The sequence below is a fragment of the Salarias fasciatus genome, chromosome 15 (genome assembly GCF_902148845.1).
Source record: "Salarias fasciatus chromosome 15, fSalaFa1.1, whole genome shotgun sequence".
NCBI lineage: Eukaryota > Metazoa > Chordata > Actinopteri > Blenniiformes > Blenniidae > Salarias > Salarias fasciatus.
In genome coordinates, this window is record NC_043759.1 from 22,541,423 (window position 1) to 22,565,875 (window position 24,453).

The window sequence follows — 24,453 nt, forward strand, 5'->3', positions numbered from 1 at the left end:
CTCCCTCCCTCTTGGCTTTATCCCCCCCCCCCCCCCCCCCCCTCCAGGACCGAGCACCACCTGCCAGGAGGACTCGTGTGCCAACATGGGCGTGTGCATCCAGCAGTGGGAGAACTTCACGTGCGACTGCTCCATGACGTCGTACACGGGGACGCACTGCAACGACCGTGAGTTTCTTTTCTCTTACGCCCGTGTCAGAGGAGCACTCCACAGGTCCTGGCTGGGAAACGCAGTTCACTCGTTACAGAAGGAAGGAACTATTGATGTGTTCACATTTGTCAGACATTTGACTCGATCGCTCTGCTGTCAACATTCGTACTTTAGAAAAGCAAAAAGATGATATTTTTATTTTCAACTGTCACAAGGCTAGTTACCACCTGCCTGAGTCAGTTTTGACTTTTAGATTTAGATCAGGGGTGTCAAACATAAGGCACGTGGGCAAAAAACTGGCCTGCAAGGGGCTCCAATCCGGCCCGCCAAACCACCGAGAAAATTGCATTAATTTCAGAGAGAACCTCGATTTTGTTCAATAAGTTTCATAAAAGTAACGCTGAGAGCTGAGATATAAAACAATATAAACCTCTTTGCTGCAAAACTAGCGTTAGCCTCAAAGCAAGTCGGGCTGAGTTTGTAAAAACATGCATAATGCAACCACTAAAGGATATTTTTTATATTTTCTTGACATTTCATTGTATTTTGCATGAGAAGGTTTCATTAAAACTGACTATATGTTGAGATTGTGGCCATTTTTGGTACTAATTGTTTGATAATATGGATGATTTCTTCATGTATACTCTACGCCCCAACACAAACAAAAGAATAAAACATTGAATTTTAATGTTAAAGATTATGGCACCATAACTTATCAAACGAGGCTACAAGTGGCTCCTGAACTAAAATGTGTTTGACACCCCGGTTCGGCTAATGTTCCGTTACAGGATTTATGACATGTGCTGTAAGCAGCCACCAGGGGGCGATCGACACATTGACAACTTCACATTCGAGGATCATTTTTGTCTTCTTACAAAGGATATTTGTCAAGTGTGAACACATCCTGACAGGCACTTTTAAACTCTTGAATAACATCTTCTGGAGGAGTCTGAAGAAGTCATACAAGATTCTTTTTTTCATTTCATTGAGCGGGTTACTCTGCGGGGGGCTATTGGAGAGGTCTGCTGAGAGTCTGGTTAAAGAAAGTGTAACACCCAATTTTGTTGAAGCCAGCACAACTCCCATCAGTTTAAGGCTGCACTTCCACACTCCTCAGAAGGCTGAATTGGTGTGGTGTGCTCCTTTAACACGCCGCCGGCCTGCACCAGGCACACGTAATTGCACCAAACTGCCATATCACACCTGCATTACGCAGCCCCACGGTGCTATAGAGTGACCCACAAAAAGCAGCACGCTTTCTTGAGAACATGCAGTCATTTTACACTCATTAAAAGCTGCTGGCACACACGGTCACCTGCACCTAATTTGAGGACACCCATGAACCCGCGCCGTCCTCCGGTGTGCGGCGCTGAGTACCACATCCTCAAGGACTCCCAGCCTCTTTCACTCATATTAAGCCGCTGCCAGATTTGCTGCATGAAAAGTGGTGCTGAAAGCGCTGTGTGATCTTTTAAATGAAGCAACTGAGGGGCATTGGCACATTGTTGAGGGTTTTTTTTTCTCTCCTTCTTCTTCTTCTGCATTGCAGACAATTTGTCGTAACAGGTTTGCTTGATGTTGCAGAGCTTTCCCATTTTGGGCTCCGTCCTGAGTGGCTGCTGCCGATGATGTGTGAAATGTCCACTTCTGTCTCAATCGCCTTTTCATAAATGTTCTTTAGATAGCGTGCGTGAGTGCGTGCGTCTCTTATCCCCATGACGACAGGGGACTTCCCTTCAGTAATCACGGCTGGCGGTCTTTCATTCAGACTTTAATAGTGGGGGCACGCTGCTGCCGGGACGGACTAATGAGGTGGTGGAACCTGTTATCTTTGAGCCTTCTCCTAATCATCCAGACCTGTCTGATGTTCGACCCCGGACGCTGTGTATGACTTCATATCTTCCTGGTCCTAATTTAGTTCCATTCTCCTTCTTTTTGTGCTGTCGCGACCTCTCGCTTCCCTCTTTTTTTCCCTCCTTTGCAGTGATCACATGCTGCAGTCTCCTCCATGCTGGGTTGAGCATCTGACTCCAGCTCTCACTCTGTGGTGGGAGCTGTGTGTTTATGTGTTAATTAGAGGTGAGAAGTGATTCATTCACTTCCCGGTGCTGCGTGGGGATTAAGGAGATCCCATTGATTTCATATCGACACATGCGTAATTCTTCTCGAGATAGTTGCTTATTTCACGTCTCTGGCATTGCAGGGAGTTTCTGCTTGTGGGGAAGGATGCTCCGCTCTATTGACGGAGTTTCTTACCTGACTGAAGAATTTTGTTTTTCCAAACAGGAAGTCATCATATTCTGTTCCAGAGAAGGAAATATACAAGAAGAGAGACAGAGTGAGGTGTGCAGGTATTTCGGTGTGGGAGCTCCTCGCTGCTGTGTTTACATTTCACAAAGTGCACTCATGAGCCGACATGACACCGCCTGCCTGAGATAAGAGCTGCAGTTCACGTCTCCGGGATTGACTCAATCTTGTGATGTTGACTCTGCTGACAGCCCCGGCTCCTCTGAGGTCTCGCCGCCCCCTCAGTGTGCCCTCGCAGCCACAAGGTGGCAGTAAATCCACGAGCAGGGCCACGCGACGCGCCGCTCCTCCCAACCTGGAGAAAATGAGATGCAATCCCCCCGAGCATGAAATCAGCTTTCCCTCTCCTGCTTCTCTCCATCTTTACAGATATAGCCCCTGTACAAACCCCATTCAATGGCCTTAGTTATTGATCGCAAAGAGAATGAAGTGCCATCTCCTGAACAATGCAAATTTGAGTATATAGCAGTACAGTCACATTGCCAGCAGTTTTTATTTTTTTTTATTTTTTTTTAAAGAGGTAGATAAAATAATACTGTTGAACAAAGTGTTTGCCTTCCGTGCGCCTTTTATTCAGTCAGCACTGAGAGAGACAAGAGTCTCTAATTAACAATGTGGGAGTGTAGCTTCTGCCTCCGTCTCCCTCTTTTCTGATAGCTGGCAGCAAATATCAGTAATTGTCTGCTTCTCTGACTTCTGTCTCTGCCCATTGTCCAAATAGAGAGAGAGAAAAAAAAAAAAAACTTAAACAAAGTAAAGTGAAAGGAGCCGCTGGAGAAATTCATCTTTGTTGACTGTTAGCACCGTCCCTCCTGCACCCCCTCCCTTCCCCCCCGGTAGCCGACAGGTCTCCAGGTGGTGGAGGAGAAGATGAGGAGGAACACGAAACGCCTCGGCGGACGAGAGCTATCAGCACCGCTCACGTTTGTAGTGTTGTAGCCCTGCAGCCGGCACGCTGTGGCTGCTGCACGCCTTTACGTACGGAGGGAATTTGCCGGGCTCTCTGCACCATGCGGGCCATTTTCAGCGCCGCTCGGACAATCTGGAGGCACACGACTTGCTTTTCAATAAATGGGGGTTAGGGGTGAATTCTTTTTTTATTTTTTTTTAGTCATGCTTGGTTCTGGCTCACTGCTTCTGTAATACTCATTTCCATCTTCCTGTCCTCTCGTCCTCACCCCCCCCTGTTTCCTGAGTGGGACCTCTCCCTGTCAGGATCCATGAGTGCTGCAGAGCTTCTTTTTAAATCCAAGGACGTGAGCGCTCTGGGCAGAGCAAGAAGCGCAGTCGGACACTCCTCTTCCACATCCAGAGCAATTACTCACGTTACGTAATAGAATTATCTCTGCAAAGGTCGCTGCATTGTTCCCCGGTCAGGAACGCTGTAAACAAACAGAAAAAAAGTGACGGGAGGAGGGGGAGCTGCGCGGCGGTTTGACGCCGCCATCTGTAATTGCACAGATGGAGTTGGCGATGGTTTTCTCTGTCAACGCAACGATTTCAGCAAAACCCTTCTGCCCGTGCTTAACCCAGTGTCCTTAATTTGTTTGTCAAGGCGCGCTCAGAGGACTGCAGCTAGGGTTGCCAACTCCCAGAGATTGAAATAAGGAACACCTCTTGTGGGCAGCTGAAAAAAAAAAAGGGTTTTTGGGGGATCAAAAACGCATATATAACAGCATTTTGCCACTGTTATACCTATTACAGACTATAAAAACACATTAGGCTACTGCATTACACCTACAGTAGCAAGATTGCAATAACTCATGATCAGTTTGTATTTGAGGCCTACAGTGAGACAGTTATCATTCAAGTATCATCATCATGGACAGCAGCTCTCAGCCACTGCACCGGACGGTAGAGCAGCTCAGCAGCTCCTTCAGAGGCCGACTGAGACGCCCTCAGTGCAGGAACGAGTGATATCACAGGTCTCTCATCCCCACCGCTGTCAGACTGTACAATTCTACTGTGTAGAATATGTGCAATAATCCTGGACATTATAATATCCTGCACCCCCCCTTTCAGAAATTCAGCGACACTTTATCATCCATTCACTCTGCTAAAACATATTGTACATATTATATCATACTGTATAGTTATATATTGCATCATATATTGCATATTGTATTGTATATATTGTATATATTTCCTGTTATATTTTTAAGATTCAGGTTGTACATACAGTTTGATCTTCATTGTCTTGAGCTTCTATCATCAATCCTACTATGATTTGCACTATCACTTGTTAATTATTGCACCATTCATTACTTTTGCACCCCGCTGTGGGTTCTATGAGCCTATACACCTGTACATTTCTCCACTGTGAGATTAATGAAGTCTTCTATTCCTATTCTATTCTATATTTATTGCTAAATGTGCAAAATAATATCAAACAGCTGCTGTCTCTTCTGGATTTTAGCATGTTCTTTTTTTTATTTTCAACTAAAAAAGTGTAAAATCAAAACTGAAAAACCTTCTGAACAGAAAAACCAACAAGGTTCCGTTTCTAAACTGAAAACACACCACAGTCTGCAGCAGCAGACACAAATCAATGATATATCCGATATGGAAACGGCACAAACTTACGTGTCTATGGAAGCCACGCTGCGCTGCTTTAATGTTGTGATTTACTTCTTCCCACGCGCTCTGTGACGAAACTGACTATTGGCCAATGAACTGCTGAAGCCTACTCGGAACGGTCTTTTTTTGACCAATGAGATGTGTTGCCAAGCCATGTTTGTCAGCTCATTGGTCACAGAACGTCAGAGAGCCGGTGAACAATTTACCGTAAGTTTTCAAAAACAAGCGCAAGTTCCATTGCTCACGTTTTGACTCTCACAAAAATACAGAACAAAGTGCGTTCCTTTTCAGCTCAATACGGAACGCACACTTTTACATTCAAATACGGAACGATTCCGTTTTTCAAGGAACGGTTGGCAACTCTAACTGCAGCCATTTCCGGCTAACTGCTTACGTAAACCGATAAACAGCAGCAACACTATTTTTACACACAAAACAAGAAGAAAACGCCACAAATGGGTTGGGGTGGCCTGCTTTTCCTCTGGTGAATCAACGATGATGGCGGTTTACTCACTGATGACTGAAGAATCTATCTTCAATGGTGCTTTACACAGAAAACACAACTCTGCCTCCCCTTCAGGTCAATATTTACACCTTCAGGTGAAGACAGCGTCAGTAGAATCAGACTCAACCAGTATCGACTGTGGAATAGTAAAGAGAGAAATAAACTAAAACTAAGCTTTAATAACACAATGTCATTTTAAAAACAAGGAATGCTGCAACCTTGAGAACCTACTTCTTATCAGAGCACATAGTGGCCACTCTTGTGATATAACAGGAAATAACTGTAGCACAGTGTGTGTGTGTGTGTGTGTGTGTGTGTGTGTGTGTGTGTGTTTTGTGGAAATTTCCTTGGGTAAACATCTGAACACCAAGGTTCTTTGAGTGTGTGTGTGAGCGCTTTGCCTTGTTTTGTGATTGTTTGTGAATTGGTGAATGGGAAACTTGTTGAAACTGCTGGAGCACTTAGATACTCAGAACATCAAGTTGAATAGACCTTCCTTCAACTCTCAAGACTTTAGCAATTGAAAAGAACAAAAAACAAAAACAATATTTTGAGCAGGAATGGAGGAGAAAAATCTCGATGAAATTACATTCAAGCTGATAAGTTTCATAACATTCCTGAAGTGATCAGTATGGGCTGGAGACATTTGCCTGGCATTCTGTCTAAACTTTTGCCAAGTTTGGTTTGAGACTTTACTTTTCAGCTTCCCTCCTGCAGGAACTGACAAGTTATTCTGCTGTATTTGAAAGTATCGTTTGGCAAGAGAGGGCTCCTAAGTGGAGCATAGCGATATGAGAACATTTGCCTATAAATACCACAGGTAGATCAGAAATGGGCCAAAAGAGTTCCACAGAGGATGGTTTGTCCTCGGGGCTCAACCAATCCCAAAAGCACACTTTGGTATGATCTCACTCTGCTTTTTGAGATAATCATGGGATCCAGAGGGGTCTGGATGATTGCGAGATCACCTGGTTTGATCGGGGTGCTGAGGAAAGTGTTGTTGTACAGCTGTGGCTTCAAGAGAAGCGTAATTTCCCGGCGTCGGCTCTGTGCAGTCGCCGGAAACAAATACACTGACAGAGTGCAAAAACACAAAGTTGTGCCGCCAAGTTTCTAATCGCTCTCTCTCTCTTTCTCTCGTCTGACGATATCTATATTAGATCCACTGTGTTAGATCCAGAACTGCTTGTCCAGCCCTCAGGACGGGGGTCTAACGAGCTGCCTCGCTATTGGCTGATCAGGCTAATGATGCTTGCCCAGCACTGCATCATGTCACCGTGATAAGACTGGATGTCGCTTGTGTCAATCGATGTGTCACCGCCATGCTCAGAGCCGTGGCATAATTGGATATATGCGGCGCTCCGGAGCCTCAATGCCCCGGGGGCCAGGAGGAAGTGAACGTAAAATGGTTAAAAAAAAAAAGATGGGAGGGGAAGAGTGGGACACACTGCTCCTCTCGAGTGTTAGTAAATGGGTGCGTTAAAGAAATATGTCCTTTCTTCCATAGTTTTGGATCGTTCACTTTCATTTTAATGTGTGGACGTATGTGCTTATATTCAGAGTTATTAGACCTTGGAGAAAACCAACTCTTGTAATAAACATTTTGTGCCAGATTTTGTAGGTAAACAAATCATTTATTCTTACTCATTGTTGTCTTATGTAACAGTGATGAAGAAAATAGCTATGCTAAAAGTAGATACATGTATAGCTACTGTGAGATCTGGCCGTGTTCACATGGCATTGTTTTCAAATGAAAACAGAACTTTTCCTGTGTTTTAAGTGTCTATTTAAAGGAAAAGTACGGTTTAAACAGCTTTCACGTTGTTTATAGAATGAAGTAGAACAATATACTCACCCAGAAGGCTTTTCTGATCCAAACAGTGCTTCAGGAGAAATTTAGATCCAAAATCGAGCGGCGGACATCCGCATACGTCTAGCAGACGGGGCATGTGTAACGCCGCTCCTGAAACAGCTTTAATCGTCCAAAAACTCATTAGTTTCATCATGGTCCGCTCACGCCACTCCTCCACGTCCACAACATCTTCATCCGATAGATATTTGTCCATTTTGCACTAAACTGGATGAAGAAAGTTGTTGTGTAGCCTCCGGTAGCCCCTGAAGCAGTGAGCCGTACTGCGCATGCGCTCGGCAGCCGTAAACAAAGCTTTCAGTTCAGAGGCCGCCGCTCGATTTTGGATCTAAGTTTCTCCTGAAGCACTGCTTGGATCAGAAAAGCCTTCTGGGTGAGTATATTGTTCTACTTCATTCTATAAACAACGTGAAAGCTGTTTAAACTGTGCTTTTCTTTTAAATGACAGCTGTGCTTGGAGCCACTGAAATCACAACTTTTTGAAAACGGCTCTCAATGTGGAACTTTTTGAAAACTGCACTACTAGTGAGGCAGTTTTTAGAGTTTCACTGTTTTTGATGCCAAAGCAAAACAATAAATAAAAATCAGCTGTTCAGTTTATAATATATTGGCAATGATCTCTTCCGGATGACCATTTTTGGAACAATCCGGGAGCAGTTTGAGAGCTCTGCACTGGTTTAGCGTTTTAATTTCAAAACCAGGAAATCACCATACACTCCATGCATAATACAGGAACGGATTGATATTCTGCTACAAAGAAGCAAATAAACAGCAGATTTTTCAACGCAAAAGACACTTGATAGTTAACGGCATCGCACTGCAGTTATTGCACCCAGGGAGAGATGCTAAAGTTCTCCCAGTGTGATAATTAAAATCATGACTTCGACTGCTGTCTCTCGGATACGCAGTGCACCTCTGCAAGCCGCCCCCACCAGCGAATGAGAGAGATGTTGTGAGGGAACGAACAAAGGGAGGGTTGGCGGGGGGGGGGATGATTGAGCTGAACACATTACAGACAGTTACGATGAGGGGCATCCATCTGTTTGGGCGCCAGGCGGGTAACCTTGAGGCTGTCAGAGCGTTCCCAGCACCCCACCCCGGCCCTCGCAGGCTGAGAGCCCGGCCACAGACACATTCATCAACATGTGTTCCCAGACACATTTTAGGAGCGCAGGCAACACATACAAATCACCCAATCAATACCGCCAACCGCAGGGTTCTGGGCAGGAACATGTCCTGAGTAACTGCAGCTGACGCATGTTTTTCTTCGAATCAGTGATCTACGTCTTCCTGCTGCAGCCCGTCGTTGATCCATAACCTGTGACTCTTTCATTTTTTGTTTTTTATAACTGCTCCAGCAGCAGCAGAGACAGCATAACCCGAACTGGTGTTGCTTCAGCTCGCACAGTTTCAAACATGACTGCAATAGTTTTTCACTACAAAAGATGTCTTCAGATTCTGTCACTTCTCACACTTTTAATGTAAATGCTTAAACTGAGTAGTTTTGTGACGAGTGAATTAAATGCAGACAAAACACATTTAAGTAATGTATTCAGTGAAAACCGTCTGTTTAGTTTGCACGGTCTGTCTCAGGTGCTCTTTCGGCAGTAAATGTTCCAACTTTTTTTGTCAGTTTCTATCACCGGCGCGTTCTTTTAATAGTACGGCTGTGTTGTTTGCCTCACAGCTGCATGGATGTGTCATCGTGTGCAGGCTTCCTTCAATCCCTGCACAAATTGCCGGCGAGCTTCAGTTTATGCATGTGGCGACGCGCACTTCGCCTTGAATCCTGGTTGCTATAGTGTGAACAATGCATGATCAATAAATAGCTCCTCGTGAGTTTCTCTCGCCGATGCTCTCGGCCGCGGTGGCGGCCGGTTTTGAAAGGCCACACACACACTCAGGTAATTTGTCATTGGCGGAGAGCATTCCCACTCTGCTCCGGATTGCGCCAGCGAGTACAAGCAGTAACCGGCCGGCCCGCCCCCTCCAGAGCCTCCACAACACCAATTTAGATGCACATGAATCAAAAAGCAAGGTGAATCGGTCTCATTCCGGCCCTCTATTGTTCTTGTTGTGTCCCCCATGTCCCTGGCTTTTGTCTCTCCGCGCCGAGGCAGATACAGTGGGCAGTCATCACCGATCGGTGGCTAAACCTCTCAGAGCCGATGACAAAGAATGAAGCTCTCCTCTCGACAGCACTTACAGGATGGTGCTTCATCAGGAACGAGGAGAGGCTCCGTCAGCCCCTTTGTTTTCCTTTCAAATCAGGACTCAATCCAGCTGTGAGTCTGACTGGATTTGAAGAAGTCGTCGAGACCATTTGGCATGTCTGAGCCCAACTGACGGACAGGAAGGTTTCTTGGTTTTCTTATGAGTATCTATCGATCTTCAGTCTGTATACAGCTCAGGATCTATTTTCTCGATAGATCCTGGATGTTAATCAGTCGAAAAAACAACTACATAAATCTCTTTTGGTAAACTTCAAACAGAGCGAGTGTTCATAAAGACATAATCATTCACACTTGCAATTCCAAAAGTTGGTGGTTATTATCAGAATATGAAGCAGTGGAGTCAAGGAGACCATGATGCTGCAAGTCACAGGATCTGAGTGACGGAATGAATATTTCACAATCATATTCAGACAGCCGGGAGTGGAGCTGGAGCACGACAAAGGAAATGGACAGAAAGGAAATTGGACAAAAGTGTTGTTAAAATGGAAGATACGGTCATTTTGACATAGTAGGAAGAATGTGAGTGATAAAGAAAGCTAAAGCTGCTGAAGTGTGCATCGTGCCAGTGAATCAGCAGATCATCCTCATTGAATTTACACTTTATTTCATTTGTACCATCCAACCCTGTCTGCTGGAAAATACATTTATTTTTTTAGATGTCACCATTAGTGCTGGTGCTGTATTGACTGAGGAGCCTCATGAAGCCTTTCCATTAAGATACTGCTACGTTTGGCTCAGTGGAGGACTCAAGACACCAGACGCCACCGTTGGTGGAGCAGGAGCTCATTTTATTCCTAAACCAAAAATCCAAATGAGCAAAATCCCAGGACTGACAGGAGACCGAGTCACTGGAAAGCTACTGTACCTTCACAGGAACCCAGAAACACCAACAAACCAACAGGATCGCAATCACATACTCAAGGGCCTGAAACCAGAGACAGAAAAGAAATTAAGACACAAAACATGAACCATGACAGGAGTGTCTTTCAAGAGCTGATGGTAGGCAATGGAAACATAACCCAGAAGATGTAGTTTTGAATGAGCTCCTTTTCAGAAATACTAATCAGTAATTGTGTCTCTTCTTCAGAATCGGACAGAGTCAACAAATTGAGCTGTCATGTATTGTAGCACACCGTTCTGCCTTGGTAGAGTGGGCAGCTTTCCAGGTTTGGTGGTTCGAGTTCCCATGTTGCCCAGACCATTTGTCACAGTGTCATCGGGGAGAGCCCTGAACCCCGTCTACATCCTGCATCTCAGCTCCTCAAAGGGATCTCATTGATTTTTTACATCATATGCCATCACCACTGATGAGCCGTTCACATAAAAAGGCGACAGAGGGCAAAACACACATGACTTCTTAGTCCCTCTTTCTTCCTATTATTTGGGTTCATATTTAGACTTTATGGCATGAAATAGGCTTTGACCTCAGGGGAGGTCAAATTATTTTTCAAGTTGTGATGGTGAGGTTAGTTCGGATCGAAAGGATGAGTCAAGTGAGAAAAAAAAATGCTTTGATTGCTACAGCAAAGGAACATTAATGTCAAACATGAAGAGGTTTTCGGTAAAACACGGCTCCATCTGACCTCTGGCTTCCCCTGCTGAGTCACTGCTGTCCTGGTCTTGGCAATGATGGAACTAAGGGTCAATGAACGTGGGACGCAGTGACTTACCTCATCCATTACAGGACTGAAGAGAAGGACTTTTACAAAATCCACACACTATCAGCCATTTTTTTTTTTTTAATCTGCAGAAAGAAAATGTGACAGCATCACATACCTGTTGTGATTTGGTCCCAGGTTCATGACATTCATCACAAGCTCTACCATTACCCTTCACACAAGCCGTTAACCGCCGCCTGACACTCCAGCTCCCCGTCTCTTTTCACATCAGGCCTGACATCTCAATTACATCATACAGTGGATTTTAAGAGCAGCCATCATCCTTATTGGTAGCTTCTGGCAGGAAACATTGAAGCAACGAAATAAAAGTGCACTTGTTGTTGCCTTGCAGCCGGTAATTTTAGCCATCGGAGATCTGGGTGAAGGAAACCTGCGGTGTGTCTGAGGAGTCCGCCATGACACTTATTCCTCGTCATGTGAAGTGATAGTTTTGTCAGGTGGAGGCACTTTAAAGGTAATTACTGCTGACATATATTTCTAAAGAAATTGGACAGGTCAGTGAACTCACTCGGGTTTACCGGTGGAGAATCGTCCCGAAATGACGTCGGCCATGAAATATCGGGATGCGATGTAGATGCAGTCAGCACACCAAGATGGGCTTCAAGGTACTATTTTTCTTCAGTGAAAACATGCAAAGTCACATGAATAATGGCATAAAATCATTCAGATTTTTATCAGAAGATCTATTATTAAAAAAAGAGCTAGTTATGTTCTCTTAAATTAGCAAGCTAATCAGCTATCACTGACGAGCTGCAGTCTGTTAGCATCTGCTCAGTCTACTCTAAATCCCCATATGTGATGCATTGATACAAAGGCATTATTAAAGGGTTATTTTTATACTTCATTCCGCATACTAAGAAGAGAACAGAAGGCACGTAGTGGCAGTCAGTATAGTGGTAGATGAGTCAACATAACGCTGACTAATGCTCTGAGCAGCAACTCATGAAAATGCAGCGGAGAGTATCTCAGCACGCTGACTTTTAGCCTTACTGCTAAAATAAGATAAGCCAGCCTGAGAAAGTTCCAGTAATCTTGTGGTGCTCATTTCATTCAGGATATTAATTCCTTATTTTTATCCCAAACAAGAAAAAAAAACAAAAAAAAAACAGGAAAGGTAAGGAAGGAAGGATGGCACTCCCAGAATTTCATGGTAGATTGTACTAACTCGCTTTTGGGGCTCCGAGCCGGAGCCTCCGGATTTCCCAACTGCCCCTATAGGAGGCGTCAGGGCAGCAGCAGCAGCAGCAGCAGCAGCAGCAGCAGCAGCAGCAGCAGCAGCAGCAGCAGCACTGCTGATGGAACTGCAGATGAATGCAGTATATCTGAAGCTGTCTGCTGAATAGATGTTTCCAGGAGAACTCCACGATTCAAACAAATTCTGCATCCATCATGATTTGTAATGCATTTATTTAGAATCCTGATGTTGTGCATGAAGTAAGTACGCCTCCAAATGATGTTATGACTATTTAATTGCTTTTTGCCATGGCTGTGAAAGTCTTTTATGTGATGAAAACAAACATCAGTTTGTTGTTTTCAAGTGTTTCATCTTTTGCCTATTTGAAGAAATATGACATGAAAAAGCCAGCTCTCCAAAGGTTGTTCTTTATATTTATGACAGAATGACCCAGATGAAAAAGAACTGTGATTTACTAAAGGGTTGATTAATTTCACATAACACACTCTTACACACATCAGTATGACTCCATTCTTCTGTTATTTTTGGACTTGAAAGATGCGTTAAACCATTTAAACTACTGAAGGTCATAGAGATGAGGTAAAACGGCGTTTATCAGTGATAAAAATCAAGAGGTACTTTGAGATGTATTGCCAAAGCATTGTCCATATCGCACGAATACCTGTAGACTAATTCAAGCGCGCTGTGTGTGGATTGCTGTGTGTGACAGCTGGATAAGGGCCCTGTTGGCTCCGCTGACAGCCCTGCACATAATTTACAACAACCTCTCACTTCAGGCTCTGGGAGCCGCTGCACCTTCCCCACTTCCTATAGCTCCCCCTCTCACGCACGCAAAGTAGGACACCGATGCCATTTAGATTAGCGTCCCATGTGACCAATGCTGACATGAATTTTGCCGGCTGACAAGGGACCCAATTACAGCAGAGGGCTGATCGTCCGTGGACCCACCGCTCCAAATCGTCTCCCAGGCGTCAAGCGGCGGGCAGGCAAATGCTTAATGCCGGCCGTGGAGTGTGTGTGTGCGCGTGTGTGTAGATTGTTGTGGCTGCGAGTCTGCGTTTGCGAGCGTAACTGTGTCACTGCCTGTTCACGTCTTTGAGGAAGGGGTCAGGATAAACTCTGAGGTCAAATACATCACTGTAAGCGTAAAAGTAATGCAGAGCGACCGCTGTCAGTCTCACGTCGTCCATCACAAGTGGAAAGTTGAATCACACGTGAACTTTCCTCATTTTGAGTGGCAGAGGGTTACCTGCAGAGTCCTTCAGTCACTTTGTAATGTAGGCATAGTGTTTTATAATGTGTTCTTTACGGTCTGGTTGAGCTAACATTGCATAGGGTACGTTCAGTATGTTTGATATGGTGGTATAATATGTATTTCATGGTATAATTTTTTTTTTATTTGATATAATATTGTGGCGCTGTACGGCTCGCTATATCTATGTTATGGCATTATATCAAATGTGAACATAAACAGCCCATAATATACTCTATTGAAGATGGATGTATCATTATGTTAATAACATGTCTTTTTGTTTCATGTCATGCAATAATTGCAAAGTAACATGTTGTGCAGTATTATGACATCCTGCTCCAGACTGTATTATTAGCATATTTTATTCTGCTGTATTTTATTGTTTATGCCGTTACCATATGCTATGCGTATTGCATCGTATTATTTTATATTCAGTGTCATAATAACTTCCCTCCACCCTCAAAAAAAAATTAATGATGGGTTTGTGTCCGACAGCAGCAGAAAACATGAGGCTGCCCTGAGCGACACCGCTGTGCTTTACATGGCGTTTTTATAACAGCCGAGCCTCTTGCACTAAGAATGAGCACTCTTGGTTAAATTTTCAAATGTTAATCTCTGCTGCTAAAAAGCGCAGCCTCAATATAATGAGCAATTTCCAAAGGTCAGGCTGATGCAGTGCAGAGTGAGGGAGTAATGCATCACATCAGACACATCACACAGCAGTGGGCTTTGGAATATATCATTTTATTTCACGTTGCTCCGCCTATAAGTCTGCTCTGTTTTGACAGCTATCTTAACTGAATCTGGCTCCGCGGATTGATCAGTAGGCCCCAAAACAGGAGACAGATAAAGACTTGCCACTTCCTGTGGTGGCGTGATCGATGGTGATCAATCTTCCCTTGCTGAAAGAGTCCGGCCCGCTGCTCATTTGGACCCTTGGTTGCCTTGTGCTGCCTGTCATGCGAGCTTTTGCGCTCGCCCGTGTTTTGCTTGTTGTCGTGGATGTTTTTCCATCGGGCATCGTGTGCGCCCACATTAGCAGCTGTGCAGTCTCCCTTTTTTTTTCTTTTTTTTTTTTTTTTTTTTTTTTCTCGGGCTATTTTCAAACCTTGTTCCCTTCAACATGCGCTCTCCACTCTTGCCCCACTTCTCCGCGGACCCCTTGCTCGGCGAGCACCGCTCGCCGCTCCCCGCCGCTCTCCTCTGCCCTCTCCCTTTTTAGCTTTGGCGAATCGAACCTCCTCCTCGCTGAAACGTCCGCCACGATATCGGCCTCCCCCCGTCGCTGGGGTAATGCTTTTGAAAGGCTCTGCGTGCGTTTTCCAGGCGGGGCTCGGGGAACACATGGGGATGTCATGAAAATCCTCCCTCCCTTGCTTTCCGAGCCCGAGCCGGACCGGGCGCTTGTCCTAAACGAAAACGTGGACGGTAATATACCTCTGGTTTTGGTTTTCCTTTTTGCCGGGTTAGCGGCCGACAGTGATGGCAGTGCTTTCCAGTTTTATTTTTCACCGTGTGGTGTGTGGCGAATGCGTATGTGTCAGCGAGACCGGCCCCGGGGCCTTTGCCAGCCCATTACTCCCTCGCTGTTCTTACTCGTGTGTGTGTGCGTGCGCGCGAGTGGGCTGTGTACTCGGGCCTCACTGATTGTTTCTCCGTCGTAGGGACCCTCATTACTGCCCCCACACTGTCACTAGCATCTGCTTCCCTCCCTCCTCCCGCCGCAGCGCGATCCTCGCAGGCCGGAGGAGAAGGTTTGGAACGCACGTAAAGAGGCGCGGTGCCGACTGCAGCGGGATCCTGGCAGGGCCGGCACACCTCCAATGACGGCTCTCAGTGTGAGTCTTCAGACCCAGATTGGTCCCGTGGCCGCGGCTTGACCCCTCGCCGGGCAGGGCCACTAATACCAGGCGTCCCCGTGGGAGATATGCAGCTGCTGCTGCTTCTTCTTCCCTTCTTCTTTTTTTTTTTTTTTTTTTTTTTTTTTTTTTTATACAAACGATGTGCTGCGAGTCGCAGTGTGCAGGGAGAGGAGGGAGGTCAGGGCTTAGAGGGAGAGAAAGTGTGTGTGTGTGTGAGGGAGAGGCAGACAAAGAGAGAGCATAATGAGTGTGTCAAAATTAGCCTGACTCACCCACAGAAAAACAGCAGTATGTGTAACTAATGATTTGTTCCAGTAAAGCCCAGTGAGAGGGGGGAGAGGGGAAAAAAAAACAGGAAAGGGCACAAGAGACGGGGGGGAAAAAGGAAGAGGATGGAAGAAAAGGGTTTTCTTACAGCACAAATTGGAAACACAGCTCTTTCTTTTGGTTATTAGGGATTAAAGTGACGGGCAGACATATGGAAGCATCGCTTCTGTTTTGCTGGATCCACGCTCAGCTTCTCTTCACTTACAAACCACAGCAGTTTAGACCCGTGCAGTCCGACCGCGACTTATAGATGAACCAGAGGGAAGAATGAAGCACCAGTTATTTAATAGGGGGGAGGAAAAAGTAAAATAAACCTTAGAAATTTATTACAACCGACCGTTTTACTGAAATATGCAATAAATATATTTAATGTAGACAGGCAGAGTGAAGCCAGATTCATTAAATGTGTGAAAACATGTGAGTTTGGAATTGAGAGCATGAGAGTTTGCAGCTCCATCTTACTTTGGTCCAATTTACACGATGTTTTAAGTGAAAATGCGTCATTTTTAAATAGTTATTTCAAAAAGATGAAAATAAAAAAAAAAAACACTCTGGAGGCTGCCATTGTTGTTATTGCCCGTCTACTGGCAAAATTGCGAAAATTTTTGGGAAATGTCGAATTGCCCCCTCGTTTCCTTGGAAACAGAGCCAGAACATTTTCGAAAAGTTCCACCTTGGGAGCTGTTTTTCAATAAAGTTGAGTTTTCAGTGGCTAAGAGCGCAGTAGTCGTGGAAACAGACACACAAAACCCTGCGGAAGCTTTCTAAAAAGGGCCTGAAGATTTCAGAAGCAACTTGATTGATATTTTTTTATTTATTTATTTATTTTTTTTGTGTGAAGTGGCTTTAATCACGATGCAGAGGAAAATCAATGTTACCCCTGTGGTAGAAACAACACAAGTGAAGGAGGGTTATGTAGACCGTAGTCGTCCGCCGTCTGGCAGCAGTTTTATGTCGTGCCAAGACACGTATTTAAAAAAAAAAAAAAAAAAAAAAAAAAAAAACATAGCTTACTGTGCTTTTAAGCTGTTGGAGACAAACTTGTGAATTATGGATTTGGCATGACACAATGTTCTCTCTCATGTACGCGTCCCGTCCCGCTATGTTCATATTTTACTTTTTCATGCTCTTTCCCTCACGAACATCTGCTGCGAACCGTCGTATCGGCGCGTCCTACTTTAAACACGGGCTCCTTAAACTTACGACAAGATAATTATTTAATGACCTTGAGGGGGGGGAAGCCGTCCATTATCGTACCTCCGGCTCCACTTCGCTTCCCACTCCGTTCGCGCGCTGGTGTTGGTCTGTTTAACTTGGTCTAATTCTTCAGAGACGCAAAATGAAAGTGATTAGGCTTCCCATGGGACTTTTTTTTTTCTTCTTCCTCCTTCATTTGAAAAGATACAAGCCCTCCAGCTCTTTTTTTTTTTTTTTTTTTTTTTGGCTTTTTCTTTCCTCCCTGAAATATCTACTTCTTTCAGCACCCTTTAAATCTGTGAGGGAATAACTGATAAGCGGTGGGGGTGAAGGCGTCGGTATTACATTTGCTGTTAAATCGCAGTTTTATCATAATCATCGCTTTGCAGAAGCCCGATTATCGAACGCTGACGACATTTCTCCTTCTTCGCATGTTGCGTGCATGCACAACTCACTAACCACATTTCTGCTGGAAGTAAAAATAAAAAAAAAAGTTTGATGTGTCCATCCTGTCTGTCGTCTCATATGCACACACACCTTGTGTTTCAGTGACGGGAGATCGATGCCTGATCTCCTGTAAACGGCGAGCTCCTGGCTGTTAGCACCGTGATGCGCGCCTGTGGTAATACTGCTTGTCAGAGCCGCATTGATTAGTTCGTCTCCGGCTCTGAGGAGGATGGAGGATGATGCCTGCTATTAGCTGTGAAGGCGCTCATGATCAGGGGAGGGTAGGGGGGGAGTCAGAGGTGGAGGGGCGGCCGTCTGACCGGGACGATGTGGGCGAGGTCGGAGGTCACGCGGCGGTTCCTCTTCATGACGGAGTTACGTAATCAAGGCGGAGGGAGCGACCTTGAAATTGGAACATTACTGATCTGATGAGTGACCTAAATCACGGCTTTTGTACATGTTTTAATAAACGTGGTGAAAGAATCACCATTAATTCACAAACTGGGTGCAGAGTGTCACAGAAGGTCACTTTTAAATCATCGTTTATAGTTTTTAGTCTTCAACAGGTTCATACGATGAGGTAAATTCAGGTTTTTCTGTTGGGAGCTACTTACAGGTTGGACAGAATTCGCTGAGAAATGTACAGTTAATTTGATGAAAACACAAACTTTGTCTACTTATGTTTCTATGAATCCAAAAAATGTAATGATGACTCAATAAAAAGACATAATGCAGTCCGTAATCCATAAAGTAGCATATTCCAGGGTTACAGACACTGCAGCACTTGTCAAAAGATCTTTTGTTACTTCTACATATTTCGGCAATATTAAAAATATCTTTATTCAATTCAGCTGCTGTAGCGGCAAATAGAAGAGTCATTTCAAAACACCTTTGTAGAGAAAAATCAACAATCATGAGCGAGCAGAGGAGATGTAGGAAGGGAGAAAAAAAATCACTTTTAATAGGAAGAAACGCGCAGAATCAGACTGAGAGGAGAGAGCAATAAGCACACAGACTGGCTGCATATATCAACAATTCTGACGGTGACAACTTTATTTCTCTGTGGTGAAAACACAGGAAATCAGATTCTCAGCCGAACGTACTTGTGATTTGTAATTTGTTTTTGAAATCCAGAAGACTGACGTTGCAATTACACAATCATGTAAAAATAACCTGCGAGGCTGAGGTGTTTTGGCCTTCCACCTTGTAAACTAATGGATTCCTCCCCTCCTGTCTCTCCACCTTTCACTTCCTCTTCATGTTCCCAGCTTCCTGTCATAATTCAGCAATAAGTGGCTGACTGCACATTCACAGACGTCTGCCACATCTGCGGTTACCGCCATGCAAAAAGACAGCCATCATTTTTTTTTCCCTTCCTCTTGAAATCGCAAGAAATGTGATTCCAACTGGGGCAAACTGCACTAAAATTCTCTTCCAGCATGGTGCTGTAAGTCGCTTTGAATGAAATCAGCCGGTGAATAGCATAAAAAGTGATGATTTGGTATCTCCACTGGCGGCGCTGCCATCTAAGCCTCTCTAATCGCGGAGGACGTCCCGGGCTGCTGGAGTGTTCCAGCCGCTTCTTAATCTCTCCCTCCGCGATCCTCCACTTCCAGCAAAGCCACCTGGCTTCTCCCGGCGTTGCGCACGAGGATCCTGGAGCGGCGGCGTAAAGTTGCCTCCCCGGGAGCTGACTGTGATCTTTTATTGTGGGAATTTTCTTTCCTATGTGTTTTTTTTTTCTCTCTCTCTCTCTCTCTCTCTCCATCTTTTACTTATTTCTTTTTATTATTGGCTTCAGTTGTTCATTTTTGGCAACACCACAAACTGCGCCGCTTTTGTCCTCCCCGCTATCAATTCCGTTTTATTTACGCCGCGCAGCACCAATAACGGCTGAAATTGTCTCACGGTGCTGTAGCAGAGCTCAGGGCCTGAATTCCCCGGAGCAAGCGCTCAGGCATGTGGTGGCAGGGAAGAGATCCTGTCTGAAAGGATGAAACCTCCTGCACCCAACTCTGCTCGCACCCGTCTGCACAGGGCGGCGAGGCAGATGGAGTCTCGCATGCAGCGGGATATAAGGTATTAGCATACATGATACACACCCAAGCAGATTACATGATACATATGACATGGTACAAGATAGTCCATGACACCTCCCACGCAAGCAAAAAAAAAAAAAAAAAAAAAAAAAAAAGGGAAAAGCAACAAGAGGCATTCAAAGTACAGCCTGGGGTGGGGATACACCGTATATATATTTATATCTACTCATATGGTTGTTGCTATCAGGATAAACAGAGCAGTGAAGTGGAAAAAAATATCCAGTGAGGACATTAGTTTGGATAAATATATATATAAATATGATATATTGTGTTTACATCAAGAGGAGGAGAAAGAGCGTTCGTACAACACCAGCACCGTGGACATCTGTGTAGTCACACGCAGATAATTTTGTCCTTGCTTTCCCCGAAATGCAGCCCCTCACGCGTGATGAACTATGTGTCGTATCTTCGGTTTATTCTCTCCCTGCAGGTGTAAGGTTGGTATTTACAGCGTGATCACGGCTGCGTTGGTGACACAGGGCTCAGGGTGCAGTGGTTTGCCTTCAAGTTCCATTTCTTGTTTTTTACCGCTGTGTGCCATAAAGCTAATTAAATAGGAGTCAAGCTAGCGTTCTCCCGCTTTGTTGGTGCCACAGTGTCACGGCGCTGACCTCCTGAGCTTACATCATGATGCTGACCTTCTGTTAACTGCCTCATTGTACATTTGGGGACATAATTCACGAGACCCTCAGCAGAGTCAATATGCTCTTTTTATGCTCCATTTCTGCTCCCCTCCTCTGTGAATCATCGGCGTCGTTATATAAATGACTTTAAAACACGTTGAGACACCATCAAGAGAAATTACGCACGATTCCTGAGTCACGCCTCATTTAATGGGCTTGCTGATTTTGTTTGGGCTCAGCAGTGCTGCTATCCTTCGGATGCTCTGTATCCCCGGGGCACGTTAGCTCAGCACGTGGCGGCTGTGTGTGTGTGTGCGTGTGTGTGTGTGCAAGCGTGCACTTTTCACGTATGGCTGCGTGGGCCTCTGAGCGCTGTATGTAAATCTCCATGTGTGAGGGTTAAATGGTTGAGGGGACTGCCGTGAATTACAGCTAAATTTCCGCACCCAAAGGTTAAGTCTGTCCTATTGATTCAGAATAGCTCAATTTGTATTTGCACAGACTGCTGACCTCTTTACCCAGAAATAAATTGTGATGTGCAGCTTTGTTAAGTAACAGGCAAAAGGGAGAGAGGAAAAAAAAAAAAGCGCACGCCTTTATGGAGATTTTATGGATACAGAAATGAATCCAGCGAAAGTTCAATTCTTGGTTAGATAGGGATTTTTATTACATGTTTCTTTACCGTTGAAATGAGTGGAATAACATTGCCCGTGCAAATTATTCCACATATTTGAAACGTAACCTTTTCCCCACAATCTCCGAAAGATGAGGAGGCTGCTCCTCCAGGTTCAGGTTCATAATGTGTTAAACAAGCATGGGCTTTATTTGTGATTCACCAAAATGAAAATATGATGTAAACAGAGCGAAAGTTTTCAGAGAGGACAAACACTCATCTGAGGGTTTATTGACTGTGAAGAAGCCAGGGGATGGATATTGCTCTGGCAGAGACGGTTCAGTGATAGCAGCTGATATGTCACATAAAGTGGGCTGTGCAGTGTGAACACCAGCACTTCATATAATAACAATGGAGAATGAAATATCAGACTGAAACGCACTTTTTCCCAGTATAATTTGTACTCTGGATGTGTTGTTTCACTCAAAACTAGAAAAGATTCAAAGTTTGTTGCTTTGGAAGTTAACTGATGTATCTTATTAGACCTTGGTCTATTTTTGTTTTGCTCTAACCTACTCTGTTTTTGGGTTCCATCTCCATGCAGCCAAAATGTTTGATGCCCTCAAAGTTGTTGTGAGGCATAATAGTTATCAAATCGCCGTTATTTTATACAAATTTCACATTTGTCATGTTTTGAAACGAGATAGTTCATTAAATGTGAACCTCTTAGTGACATATTAATACTCTGTTGCGCTATAACAGCGACAGACTCGGACATGCTGTTTTTATGAACTGGTTCAGCCCATTTGAGATCAGATTGCGCTTTATGCAGCCCCTGAAGTAAAACGACTGTCACCCCTAATTTAATATGTCAGCATCATCCAACTCTTAATATTCTCTCTCTATATATATTAATATAAAATAATTAGTTCCCAGATGATTGCAGAGAATTTAACTGCAAATTAATTTCTGCACATACTATATGCTGATGATAGCATAATTTATTTATCCATATTTGGTGCACCGATATCAGTGTTGTCAGCCAATATTGAGCCATGAATATCTTACATTGCTCATAAAATAAACCAATAATGTCGACTGGATGTGAGCAGGGCTTAATTTGTGGGTTCAAAAGGAGCTTCTTCTTTTTTTTCAGATTAACAGGAGCTGCTTAATTCAGATTTGCTCAAATCTGGGTTTTTCACCACTAAAAACAAGCACTTTCTTAACGCTAGTCCCGACTTTGAAACACAATCGCTACAAGCACTCAGTACCAAGCTGTTTGATCTATGAGTGTGAACCCTGTCGTGTTGTTCTCAGTAATACCAATGTTTTCCTTGCTATTTAAAAACCCGCGTTGTCATAATATCCTCGCTGCGTTGCATTACCCAGTGTCCCCCGGCTCTACCCATCCAGCGTGGCTCGGAGCTCAGAGCAGCTCTGTGGGATGTCACCAAATGCCAAAATGTGACTAAATTCCAGGCTTTTCTTGCGCGGCCGCTGTGATGAGCGGAGAGAGTAATCCTCCGCTAAGAGTCTGCACCATGCTTTGGTGTCAGTTAGTGCAGTATTAGTAGCATGTTTATCAGCCGCGGCGGTGGGTGTTCTGCCTGTCTTGGCGAGATGCGTTCAGGGACACCTGTGGAGCGTAGGTCACTGGGATTTTGGAGTAAAGCACAAAGCTGAGTTTACAATCAACGAAAGATAGCACTCTGTGAGTAAAACTGCAAAAATCTCTATAAATATATATATAATTTTAGTTATAGCTATTGATTCCATTCTTCTTGTTTGAGAAAATTGGGCAGTTTTGCTTTTTGCTCAAAAAATGTGAAGAAAATAATCTGGTTGGGGACAATGAGCTCTTCTGGCTCTCAGAGCGTGAACCCGATGACTCGAAGACGCCGGTGGATTAATTAAATTTGGTGAAGATCCTTATCAAGTGCCGCTTTAATCCGAAAAGAGGAATCAGATTCCCTTTCAGCTGAACTTTATGTTTACGGGGGGGGATTAACAAGCAAAGCAGTTGATCTGAGGTGGTAACAGTGTCATCGGGATCATCTGTCGCTAATTACTTAACACCTCAAAGCTCTGCATCCTCTCTCGGGAACTCGCATTAACAATAAATGATCAGAACTAGGTTCAAGGATGAGAAATGCTCAGATCTTCAGTATTTGTTAATTTCCTCCAGACCTTTCTAACAGAGATGAATTTACACAGACGTTAATCTGGGCCCTGATATTTTCTTTTCTCCATTTACAGTCTGAACTCTGAAGTTACTTTTGAAATGTCAACACGGATGCAGTTGAGAGCAACTCGATGAAGCCTTTCAACAGACAGCCTTCTTATTAATTTTAGCTACACCGTGTTCCTCCCCTATCTTTTCAGCCTTCCCACATCTACGACAGCTCACCTCCCCCCCACTAGCAGGGATCTGTAGCGATATCAGATGAAAGAAACGATTCTCTCTTCATTTTTTTCTCCTCCCCTCCCTCTCTCTCTCTCTCTCTCTCTCTCTCTCTCTCTCTCTCTCTCATGTCCGCTGCTGCTCTAGAAGCCTCTTATCATCTTGTAGCTTACTGGTGAAACCGTATCTGCTTAGTTTATGTGTATGAGGAAGCTCGGCGTTGCCGCGATGCAGCGCGCTCGTCTAAACTCCAGTGGCGAAGATTGACAGCCGAGATAGATACTCGCGCGGGGATGCGAGCCGGAGTGGGACCATAAGGAGGGAAATGATATGTTTAATACATGGAGATTTGACAGATTCGAAGCGTGGAGACGCATTATTTGCCATCTCTATCCGCTCGTGTAATGACGCCGGCGGAATACGTTATGATCTCCACGTCGTAGCTGCTGCAGTTTGCTTTGCGTAATGTAAATGGATTGTCTTGACATTAACGCAATGTGCTGTCCTATTAGTCACAATACATTTGTGCTACAATGGCATATAGTAAACTGCAACACCAAGCTCTCACTTGGGTTTGCTGTGATGTTGTCAGAATAATTGATGTGTGAAACAATGTTTTCTTTGTAATCTGTCCAGTTACACGCAGTGCTGTCTTGGAAAGTCATAACTTGTCTTGTATGTAACCAACATAACAAGAAAAAGAGCCACAAGGCTCAGGGAATAAGGAGAATCAACTTAATTTTTTTATTTTTTTCATCGAAGAATGTTCGAACGATAACAATATTGTACTTCTGAAATGAAGAGATGTCATTCTGACAGAGAATTCTAATCAAAATGTTGAATCCAAAGTTGTTTAAGTGACGTTTAATTAGCTTCTAAGCTGGTTTGAGCCTTGTTTTTACCAAATGGTTGCTGCTGTATGTCTTTCAAAATGCACGTGAGAAAATCTGCTGTGCGTTTTCACTGCTATCCCAACCATTTAACAAGAGTCACATATTTCTACTCACAATGACGACATGGCTGTGTGGCTAATGCTAGCTTGATAGCAACAATGCAGCTAGCTTTCAATGCAGCATCAGTGTTGTGTTTTATCTTATATTCCAAATGAAACT

At 44.2% G+C, this 24,453-nt stretch overlaps 1 protein-coding gene across 1 annotated transcript in view; it reads left to right on the forward strand.

Annotated features, from left to right (window-relative positions):
* nrxn3b (neurexin 3b) overlaps window positions 1-24,453 on the forward strand; it is a 322,512-nt gene that overhangs the window by 151,464 nt on the left and 146,595 nt on the right. The window contains exon 19 of the mRNA XM_030109917.1: window positions 48-167. Coding sequence (XP_029965777.1) covers window positions 48-167 — 120 coding nt within the window. The remainder of the gene's footprint in view (window positions 1-47; window positions 168-24,453) is intronic.